General features: G+C 39.4%; 2 protein-coding genes across 3 annotated transcripts; one reads left to right on the top strand and one right to left on the bottom strand.

The window, feature by feature from the left end:
* Positions 1–339: 339 nt before the first annotated feature.
* LOC133867896 (uncharacterized) lies at positions 340–2,324 on the bottom strand. The gene is made up of 2 exons (XM_062304665.1): positions 1,408–2,324; positions 340–1,004 (listed from the first exon to the last, which is right to left on the bottom strand). The coding sequence occupies exons 1-2, from the start codon at positions 1,926–1,928 to the stop codon at positions 590–592; spliced, it is 936 nt and encodes a 311-aa protein (XP_062160649.1). The 5' UTR covers positions 1,929–2,324; the 3' UTR covers positions 340–589.
* A 1,690-nt stretch (positions 2,325–4,014) lies between these two features.
* Positions 4,015–10,814, top strand: LOC133867868 (ultraviolet-B receptor UVR8). Of its 2 annotated transcripts, XM_062304646.1 has the most exons (10): positions 4,015–4,472; positions 4,913–5,157; positions 7,951–8,210; positions 8,299–8,511; positions 8,653–8,811; positions 9,354–9,521; positions 9,747–9,878; positions 9,973–10,056; positions 10,314–10,409; positions 10,495–10,814. In XM_062304646.1, exons 1-10 carry the CDS (start codon positions 4,125–4,127, stop codon positions 10,683–10,685), a joined length of 1,896 nt encoding a protein of 631 aa, XP_062160630.1. In that variant the 5' UTR covers positions 4,015–4,124; the 3' UTR covers positions 10,686–10,814. The 2 variants fall into 2 exon arrangements, with proteins under 2 accessions (XP_062160630.1, XP_062160623.1); XM_062304639.1 differs by lacking the exons at positions 4,015–4,472; positions 4,913–5,157 and adding an exon at positions 6,201–6,211 and having other exon boundaries at positions 7,848–8,210; positions 8,359–8,511.
* Positions 10,815–10,849: the final 35 nt, after the last annotated feature.

Below are 10,849 nucleotides of genomic sequence, written 5' to 3'. Positions count from 1 at the left end.
ATCTGACCAAGGTAGAGTAGCCCACCAAAGAAACTTAATATCCAAGCTTGTATCTCTAATCAACAATGAAAATAGACATCTTCTTTTACATCACAAATATTGAAGCAGAACTAAGATGGTAAAGATGCCATAGATCCAACAGCCAGCCAGTTCTAGCTTTTCACATATTACTGCCCTAGCACACTTGTAACTTTTGTTTAAGATCATCTCTAATCATGATCAAAAGTATCATACTGAAAGCAATATGGGAACAGAATACATGATTATGTGAGTCTAAATATTAGATTATAAGAATTAAAAGAATGATTTTCAGGCATTGTTCGTTGGCCACATCCAAACTATTTGCGAGGGAGGCTTACTCTTATATTTCCTCATCTCAAATATCAAAACATGAGGTCTCTCTGAAGGCTGCTTCGATCTTGAGCAGCATTATAAGAAAAAGAAAAAGAAAATAAAAAATCCAATGTTGTTGATGGAATCAAAATTTGCAGGAAGGTAGATAGGCCTCGACATTGAGAATAAATTTAAAAATGCATAGATTGTCACCCCACAGCTATGAGGGGAAAAATGAGTTAAGTTTGTCAATTTATCACTTTGATGAGCTAGAAGACTTCCTGAGTTTCCGAAGGATGCTCCACATGAATGTGGAAATAAAGAAGAGGATAACCCCAGTAACAACGGCATACTTGAGACCAAGATTTACCAGCAAATTTACCAGAAGCCCAGCCAACAAAACACCAAAGAAATTTGCAGATACAGCTGACCAAAATGGCATCTCTAGAACAGAAGCTATCATGGCTCCTGTCCATGCTCCTGTTCCAGGGAAAGGCACAGCCACAAACAGCATCAGACCGAGCCACTGGAACTCTTCCACAGGACCAGCCTTCTTTTTGGCACTCTCAAATAGCATGTCGAGGAACCGAGAAGCAGTCTGATTCCTCCCAGCGAGAAAAGATGCAAATTTCTTCAAGTATAGAATGATGAAGGGCACAGGAACCATGTTCCTACAGTTATAGCCGCAAAGTTTATTAATTTTAAACTCATCAAGCTACCAATCTACTGAAATCAAACTCCCTTGCACGGTTGCACCAATAATCATAGAGAACTTTAGACACAACAAAATCATTAATAATCCAAAAGCACTGAACCTCAAATACAAGCACAATTCTGTCAAATGGGCCTAAAGGCCCTGAGAACAATATATGCTAAAGATAAATGGTCTAAACAATGAAGTGCCTATTCCTCTTATATCACTAATTCACTATATTCATACAAATCCAATCAAACAGGTTCAGAGGCACTGAAAGAACCAAAATGATCAAAGAAAATCGATCAAATTGAGAATTCCAACAACAGCCACATTTAACTCAATAGTGGGGTTTTGAGAAAAAGGGGGAAAAGACTAACCCAAGAACGGATAGGACGGTTAGGGGAACAGGATTGAGTTGCATCCAATACCCAACAGGAATAGCCCCACGAAGCTCAAGCACAGGAAGCGTAGCGAGGGAAAACACGACGGCCTCATCAGGCCAGCCCAAACGCCGAAGCGCACTCGCAATCTTCAGGCCAGAGCTCGAGGCTCTAATGGAAGCCAAAGCAGCATTAGCCTCCCCAGAAGCCGCAAACCAACCCAGGGATAGAGCAGCCCAAAATATTACCCACAACAGAAATTTGCCCGGCCGTTCCTCAAAGGACGGCAAAGTCTCATTCTCCTCGACTGAGTCAAGAAACCCATCTGAAGAAGCTCTTGTTGTAAGAAGAGGACCAAAATGGTGGGAAGCTTGGAAGGTTAAGCGCGCGTTTGATTTGAAAAGAGGCATTGCGCTAGGAATAATGGAGGAAATGACACGGTTGAGAGAAAATTTCAGGTGGGTCTTCCGAGTAGAGAATGTTGAGGTCGATGGTGACGCTAATAGAGAGGCAGCCATTGATAGTAGAAATATATAGAAGGATTGGTGTAGGTTAGGGTTTGTAGAACTCTCTTTTCAGCCCCATAACCTGGAAATTGAGCAACAGAAAAATCATGATACTATTCAGTTTTCCCTCGGTAAGTAAAGATACCCATTTGGAAAATGCCTGGGTACAAGCAGAAGCAAACAAGGAGGATTTTCCGAGGTTTAAGTTTCTGACATTAGATAGGCTAAAGCTAGGAAGATAGGCATTGCCGAATAGGATCTCTATAGGGCTTTGCTTCAAAGTTGACACAGACCAACAAAGAGTGATGACGACAGATAGTCGATTAAATCAATGTAGCATTTTTAGTTAGAATTATGTTTGTTTGGCTCCTATTAATGCACCTAATCTTCTATCTAATGGGATTGGGATTCCATTCCCCGTAATCGTTTGTCCGTACAGTAAGAAGCTTTAAATGGATCCTGCTTGAATAAGAAACCTCTCTACCTCTTCACATTTGTATTGAATATAATTAATATGAAGTGTTACAATAGTTTTTATAAATAGAGAACTTAAAGAGTGGGGAACAAAAAAACCTTAAAAGGGTAAAGAACCTAATAGAATATAAAAATATCCTAACACTATAAATACTAAAAAGATTTGTTACGAAGTTGTGCCCCGTGAATAAATGTTCGGCCCGAAAATGGAAGAAGTTAATAATTTCTTATATCATGCTTTTGAGCTAAAAGCAATTAATTTTATAAATTTAAAGCTATGTTCGTTAAATTTTTTGTTTTTTTTTTGTTTTATTTATTCTTCTCAAAATAAGAGTATTAACAAATAATATAAATATAAAAAACTTTAAAAAATTTTTTTCCCTCTGCCTTCTCTCTACCTTCTCTCTAGAATTCTCTGGTGTCCTCTGTGAAAGTCTCCATGGGAGGGAAGCTTTGTGCTTCTCTCCCGCTCACTCATCACTGTTCCATACCTCATCTCTTCATCCTTCCTGCCACCCATCCACCTTTCTCACCTTCCGTCATCCGTCTTCCTTTTTTAAGGTGTTTTAAGCCACTGGAGATAAGGCATAAACTCCATCTATCCTTCTATCCTTTTCGATGTTTTAAGCCATTGGAGATAAGGAGAAATCTCCATCTACCTCTCTATCCTTTCAGGTTTTTCTATGCTTTCTGGTTTGTCACCACCCAGCATCTGTCTCTGGTTTTTCCCTCCGCCCCTCACGTGTTCTTTGTAAATTTTGGAACGGTTTTAGGATCGAAATTTACGAATCTAGATCTACTCTCCTCCTTCGATTTTTACACGACACGCTCCTCACCAACGGGTTCTCCGGCGTCCCCGGCTTCCACCGATGGTCTCCAGTTCTTCCACCGCCGCCTCCTCCCCAGCGCGTGGCTTGCACGCTCCAGAGCGTTTTTCGCTCTGGCCGGCGCGTGACCACCCTGTTTGCTCCCACAGCCTCCCACCACTTCGGCCATCGGTGGTTCTGGACGAAACCGGCGTTTCCTGTTGCTGAGAGGTCTCCCCTCGGCGGCGCGTATACCTCACGTGCCGTCACGGCTGCTGGCTCCCACTGCTCCTCCTCCTACCGGACTTCTGCTGTTGCTGTTTGTGTTTTTATTTTTTTGTTGTTTTGGGCTTATTTGTTGTATCCCTCCCTCCCGGTTTACCTCTGTAATTGTGTTTGGGTCCTTGTGACTCAATACACTTGTGATATCACCTTTACTGGTGACCCCGGCTTTGTGGCATCAGTGCCTCAAGCCAATGGACCCGCATCTTCGGAAGCATTGCCCCCGCGTACTTTCATTCTTAGTTTTCAATTTGGGTTGCCCAAGCCCTCTTGTTTTTGTTGTTTTAAGTTTTAATTGTAATAGTTTCTGATGTACTTAAAAAAATAAAAAAAATAAAAAAAAAATAAAAAAAAAATAAAAAAAAAATATATATTTATGTCACATCAAAACACACACACATACTCTATATATATATAACGAGAGATTCAATCTAGGTTTTAAGTTTTAACCCAAAATAAAAAATAAAAAAAATAAAAAATAAAAAAGGAAAAAAAAAAGAATGAAATCAAAATCCAAATCAAAATATCTACACCAAACATATCAGCACGTGCGGTCAACCTCGCTCTATCCCAAGTCCCGTAGGCCGTAAGTCCTAACCCCATCTCAGCTCAGAACACGAGTGTTAGAGAGATTCACGAGTTTATCATGAGCCGCAATCGCAAGCGGGACAGGCCCTACCACTCGCGTCACGTGCCGACGGCGTCGCTCGCCAAGCGGCGTCGTCCGGCGCCTCGTCGAGACGTCGAAGAGGAGATCGTGGACAAGCCGATACAGAAGCCAGCGCCGGCTCCGGCGCTGCTGGTGACGGGGCTGCCCAGGGACTGCTCAGTGCTGGACGTGAAGTCGCGGTTCGAGATCTACGGGTCGATCTCCCGCATCCGCATCGACCGCGATGGGTCCGCTTACATCATGTACCGCGCCAAGGACTCCGCCCAAGCCGCCTTTGACGCTGCCCTCGACCCCTCTTTTGCCATCACCGTCGATTCCCAAAAAGTACACTCTCTCTGTCTCTCCTTTGGTTGCCCAGAAAGTAGAGGAATTTCAATAGAAGAAAAGCTAAATTGGAATCCTACGTTTTTAGTTGCATTTGCTAATAGAGGAGTAATTGGCCCAATTTGGTTGGTTTCTTTGCTTTTCAATAGAGTGTCACACATCAAAAGTGAGGCTTTTTTTGTTGTCTTTTATACTTGTTTTCTTGACATGGTTTGAATTTCAGAAACTTTCCCGGAAATAAGCGGAAATTGTGATTTTCGATGTTAATACTTGATCTAGTTTCGAACTTTAGGGAATCGAGTACATATGTAATTGCATATATTGAGGGAAAATAGTGCAATTTAACATTAATCTCTTGGTGGTATTTTCTTATTTTTCACCTGCTTTCTTGGATTTTACTTGGCGTTTTGGGTAATGAAATGAGAATGTTTATGCTGCAGGTACAGGTGATGTGGGCAACTGATCCTCTTGCCCAGTGGAGGGAAGGAGTTGGGCTTGGTGCTAACAGGGATAATGCTTCGTCGTCTTCCAGGCTTTTGCGGCCTGAGGTACCTCTGAGCAGACATGGACGAGGTAATAAACTTGCTTCAGCTATAGTGAACCCCAAAAGTGATAATGATGGCTCTTCTAGTGCTTTAGATGTGCCTTTCAGGGGCAGAGAAATCGTTGCTTATGATGATCTCCTGTAATTATAGGATTAGGTTTAGCTATATATAGATTTTTTATGTAGGCCTGAAGCTGCTTGAAAGAAACTAGTGAAAGCTGTTGGAATGTGGCTTTTGGTTTTTTTATGATGTTTTCATGTTGCTTCTAAGTCGACTTGTCTAATTTATGGCTTCTTAGTTTTTTTTTTTTTTGGTATTTGGTTATGTAATTTTTTTGATTTCAAAAATTGACCTGAATGTGGTTTGCATGGCTGTTAAGTTTTCACCTTAGTGTATATTTTCTTCGCTTTGGTGATATGAATGTCTTATATATGAGGTTCTTGTATTCATTGAGAGTGCTAAGCATGGCAGATTTCCAAGTTCATCAATTCTATTGGCTTTTGAGATTTTTTCCAAATGATGCAATTTATGTTTACTGTCGAAGAATTGTCTCAATGACATGTTTTTGACAGCCCTGAGAGTTTTCATCAGAATACACATTACACGTATTGTAGTCTTAAGATGATTTATAGTAGAGTGGATGGTCGGTCAACTTTCACCTTGGGCTTATTTGTGCATGTTCCACATGTATCTCTCTCTCGTTTCCCTGCTGAATGTGAAGGATCAATGATTGCACCATCCTGGGTTTCTTACTACAACCTGAATACATTTTTAAGTTGGCATTTGTAGAACTGTTACTGCTGGTTTATGCAGTGAGATCTCATAAGCTTTGATGTCCAGAGAATTATTTGGTTCTGGATTATGACAAACACTGGCTCAGAATTTAAAAGTCCACTGCTAAGATTTACTTCTTGAAAATGAAAAAAAGAGAGAGAAATCTGATGCTAAGATTGATCATGCACATTCTCAGACGAAGTCTATTCTCATTATGTCCATGAGCAAGATTACAGCACACTTGACTTCACAGGAGAAATCTGAACCAAGAGCTGGATAATTAAAGTGCGTTTGGGGTTATTAAGGGCATGGTTTAATTTAGATCCTCTCACTGGCTGCAGTAGAGATTGGATTTCTGGGCGCTAGAAAAAGGAGCCACAAGACTTGGGTTGGCATGCATAGCTCTGAAGAACTTTTAAGGTGATGTTCATCTCCCCTGCCCCTTCTGTTCTTTTGGATGAGAAACGCGGAACGGCCTAGTAGTGAAGCAAGTCCTTTGAAATCTCGAGCTGGAATATTTTTTCTGTTTCAGAAACAAGACAATTTTGTTGATTTTAAAACAAAGACATGGTAGGAAAAGGATTCGATCCTTAAAAATAAACATTTTTGTTAAAAAAAAAAAAAAAAAAAAAAAAAAAACAGCGATAATATTTTTTCCTTCCTTTGTAAATGGTATTATTGAGTTAATCTGAATTCTTGTTCTACTATAACGAGGAAAGGATGCCAACTCATCATTTAATGACTTACATAGATTTGAAGTCATATATAAAGATGAAAAATGCTGGGTATTACAATTTTTATTATAATTTTTTTTAATTAAATATGTAGTACTTCTATCGACACTCAATAAAGATACATATAATCTCAACTGCACATATAACTAACATCCAACTCATCTATACCTATAACTGATATCCAGTTCATCCAAGCTCCAGCTCATACGCTAATATGTCCACACAAGGGTGGTGCTTTAAAAATGAAATCCATGGTTGAGTGATTTTTCTCGGATGGGACTTGAATAGGCGAAAAACACGTTGTATTTTAGAGAGTTTATAGACTTAAATATTGGGCTATCAATTGATGATTGATGTTTGGAGAATGTGAAGTTATGTATTTGGGTATTATAAATTTCTTTGCATGTTGATGAATTCTTGGTTTTTAGGAAGTTGGAACGTATGTCACTTGGGAAAGGGGTTTGAAATCTTGAAGTTAATAGCTAAGGTACATGAATTATTGTTGGATTTCCTATGTGGAAGAGTTTCTTTGCCCCTTTATGTCCTGATTAGAATGTTTCTAGTAACCAGGGAAATTTTCTTATGGGAAGAAAAAGTTCATGTTTCAATTGAAGGATAGATGAACTGTGTATCCTTGATTTTCGGCCATGTGAATATTAAGTTAAAAACTGGATTTTTGTTTAAGATTTATACCCACAAGTTCAGAGATACTTTCTAACCATGTATATCTAATATCTATATATGCGGGTATACACCATATTCCAGGATAAATTGTTGGCGAGCTTCTTCTTTTTTGTTTTTATTTTTTATTTAATGTCTATGAAAGTTTTTCTCTTATACCCAGAGACCTAAAATGTCACGTGCGATGCAAGTGACATAATTTTTGTTCAAATAGATGGAAAAACTTAACGGATGGTGCAAAGTATCATAGTTTGATAGTTCGTGAGATTCAAGTGATACTTACTAAACTTTGAGATATGATATTTTGCCACCCGAAGATACAAGTATTGTTTTTTTTCTTTTTTTTTTTAAAAATGAACCCACAAATCCAAACCCCAACCCATTTACATGGTTTTGTAATTTTTTTTTTAATAAAAAAAAAAGAAAGAAAGAAAGGAAGATAATAATTGTGTCATGAGGTGGTCATATATCATTTATCCTAACCTCTAGAGTAAAAATAACAAAGCGATGACATTTTAGGGTAAAGTGTATTTTCTCTGCTGATTGTTTTATTTTATTTTTCTATAAAAATCAGTTGCTGACGTGTTGTTATCTATTTCATTTTTTGGGCTTTGTAAAACGTTTCGGGAAGGGGTCCATAGTCCTTCGTGTGAAGTTTTGAGAAGCCCCAAACACGGCCCACTGGTTCAAGATTGGCTTTGACGGCAGAACTCGGAACCCGATTCGGGTGGGTAGCAGGCAGAGTCAGAACGTGGCGACGATGGAACACAATGAAAAAGGAAAAGAAGCAAAGCACAACAACGACGAGGAGGACAAAGAAGAAGAAGTAGAGCGACAAGTACAAGAAATATGGAGTTGGGGAGCAGGAACGGAGGGGCAGCTGGGCACGGGCAGCCTAGAGGACGAGCACCTCCCTCAGCTGCTTCACCTTCCTTCTCTGGCCTCCGCTGGACCCATCTCTTTGCTCACCTGTGGCAGCGCTCACGTTATCGCCTTGACCTCCGGTGCCACTCCCCTTTCCTTTTCTCTTTGTTTTTCTCCTACTAAAAAAAAAAAAAAACCATTCTTATTTTTTCTTCTTCTAATTCTAAGCATTTAATTTCCTTGTTTTTGAATTACAAGTGGGTAACTGTTTTTCAATACACTTTGTAGGTGGTAGGGTATTGACATGGGGAAGGGGTACGTCCGGCCAACTAGGCCATGGTGACATTTTTAATAGCTTGTATCCCAAGCTTGTCGCTTCCTTGCAGGCTTACTTCATTGCCCATGTTTCTGCTGGATGGAGCCACTCTGGATTTGTTTCAGGTTCATTCTTATGTTGTAATTTTCTCGCGTACGTTTGTGTGTGTGTGTGTGGGGGGGGGGGGGGGGGGAGGGGGCTTATGATATTATTCATTTTGGAATCCCAATATTTTCTCATTGATAGTTTTTAATTTATAATTTCAGATAGTGGTTGTCTTTTTACCTGCGGAGATGGGTCGTTTGGTCAGCTTGGGCATGGGGACTACAGGTCACATAGCTCCCCTGTAAGAGTCTCATACTTTGTTAATAAGCATGTTGAACAGATAGCATGTGGTATGCGCCATTCGCTTGTGTTGTTGAAAGGTAAATTTGCGTGGTAAAATCTGGTGTGTACTACTAGTAGTAACAGGTTGTTATAGCATACATAAACTGTTTCAATAGGATGCGCCATATATGTTCCTGCAATATGCTTAAAGAATTGTGTTTCTTTATTGTAAGATATAGTTCTTTTCATTTATGCAACAAAGAAATCAGGGATGGATGAACTGGAAAGACGCATTTTCATCAAGAGTTTATGTGCTTTGATGATTCCCTTGAGCTAGAGTATGATAGATGTATAGAAAAAAAAATGATTGATTGCTGAAAAATCAAACAAAGACAATGGTGTGCTCTAGAGGCAGAGCTTTGAAAAGGATAATTTTCTGCCTTTTTTTAGTGGAATTGGAATTTCTAAATAACTTTGAAGAATAATGGGAAGGAATAATCTTACTCTAATGGACACAAGCTATATCGATGGAGTAGAAGTCCCTAGCAAAAGGAAAGTTTAAACCTGATCACTCTCATCCAGTTCAAGCTCTAATCACTAAGATCAATGTGCTTTAATCGCTAAGGTCAATGTGATACAGGTTCTTCAGGATTTCAAATTTATGCATTTGGGTCTGGGAAGCGTGGTCAACTAGGTATCTCCAACGATAAGATCAAATCAATTAGTCTTCCTGAAGTAACTCATGGATTGGAGGATGTCAGAATTGTTAGCGTAACTGCAAATGGAGATCATAGTGCAGCATTATCTGGTGAGTACATCCAATTTTTCTCTTGCTTGATATGGCAAATATGGCAGAACATAAATTTGTACATTTTTCTAGATCATCAAATCAACTGAAACTTTAAATGCGGTGGTCCAAAATTTTGACCCAATGCAGAGTCTGGTGAAGCTAATAGGAAGTTTTCTTTTGGTCAATTTAGCATCGATCTACTATACCCTCTAATTTGTTGTTGTATCTTCTATGTTGCGTCAGTTGATGGACATCTTTACACTTGGGGAAGAGGGTTCAGTGGCACTCCAGATGCTCACTTTCCACAGTGTTTACTTTCATCTTTCTTGTTTACCAGTGCAGCTCTTGGATGGAACCATGCTCTAGCATTGACTAGTATGTGAATACATTTCCTTTTTCTCCTCTATTTAGTTTTTCTTTGTTTCATGTTAGTTAAATAGCAGTGTTAGCCCTTTGGCATCTTAAACAGGTGATGGGGAAGTTTTTATGGTCGGTGGCAACTACCATGGAGTCCTTGGTGATCTTGAGAAAATGGTCCTAAAGCAATTATCTGGTATGGCATTTAAGTAGCTGGGAGCATACGGTTGTTCTAGTAACTTGTTTATCACACTACCTGCCCCATAAACAATCTGGTTAATGGGTTACATAACTGAACCTTGATAGTTCAGATGATAGCAAACTGCAATTGCTTTACCTCTTAGGTTCTTCAGTCTTTGCTGCCAATAATCATCCAATATATTGTTGTGGGGCAGTCGATGCTGATTATAAAGTGCTATGCGCTCAGATATTTGTGTTTCCTTGTGCTCGCAGATCCCAGAGGCGCAATTCTGGAAAAGGTCTCTGTGCTTGATGCTTTAAAAATTGTGCATATTGCAGCCGGAGCTGAGCACTCTGCAGTGGTAACAGGCGAGATTCTTTTTAATCTCTATTGTTTAATCTCTATTTTTTTGGTCAGTTGCTGATTCATATTTCTATATAATTGTGGTTGCAGAGAATGGAGAAATAAAGACATGGGGTTGGGGTGAACATGGTCAACTTGGGTTGGGGAATACATGCGATCAAACTAGCCCTCAAGCAGTGAGCTTAAGTAGCAATCCCAACGAAGCTGCCACATTCAAAGTTTATTGTGGTAGTGGGTTTACATTTGCCATAAAGAATCTTTATGATCCTTCTCAAACCTGATAGTCCCATGTCATAATCATTGATTGCCTATGTATGTTGGTTTCTATAAGGCATACATGTAGAGCCTCTGAATCAATTGGTGAAGGATGAGAAAAAAGAAAAGGCTCTTTAGCCATATTTTTCATAGCATGAGATCACATTGCATTCACATTTTTTTTCACAAG

This window comes from Alnus glutinosa, chromosome 1 (genome assembly GCF_958979055.1).
Source record: "Alnus glutinosa chromosome 1, dhAlnGlut1.1, whole genome shotgun sequence".
Classification (NCBI taxonomy): Eukaryota; Viridiplantae; Streptophyta; class Magnoliopsida; order Fagales; family Betulaceae; genus Alnus; species Alnus glutinosa.
This window is presented reverse-complemented; position numbering and strand designations above follow the sequence as displayed.

Coding starts and splice junctions, on each gene's coding strand:
- LOC133867896 (XM_062304665.1), bottom strand. CDS start 1,928: ATGGCTGCCTCTCTATTAGCGTCACCATCGACCTCAACATTCTCTACT. Junction 1,005..1,407: donor ACCGTCCTATCCGTTCTTGG/GTTAGTCTTTTC, acceptor CTATAACTGTAG/GAACATGGTTCCTGTGCCCT.
- LOC133867868 (XM_062304646.1), top strand. CDS start 4,125: ATGAGCCGCAATCGCAAGCGGGACAGGCCCTACCACTCGCGTCACGTG. Junction 8,812..9,353: donor TTCGCTTGTGTTGTTGAAAG/GTAAATTTGCGT, acceptor AATGTGATACAG/GTTCTTCAGGATTTCAAATT. Junction 10,410..10,494: donor GCACTCTGCAGTGGTAACAG/GCGAGATTCTTT, acceptor TTGTGGTTGCAG/AGAATGGAGAAATAAAGACA.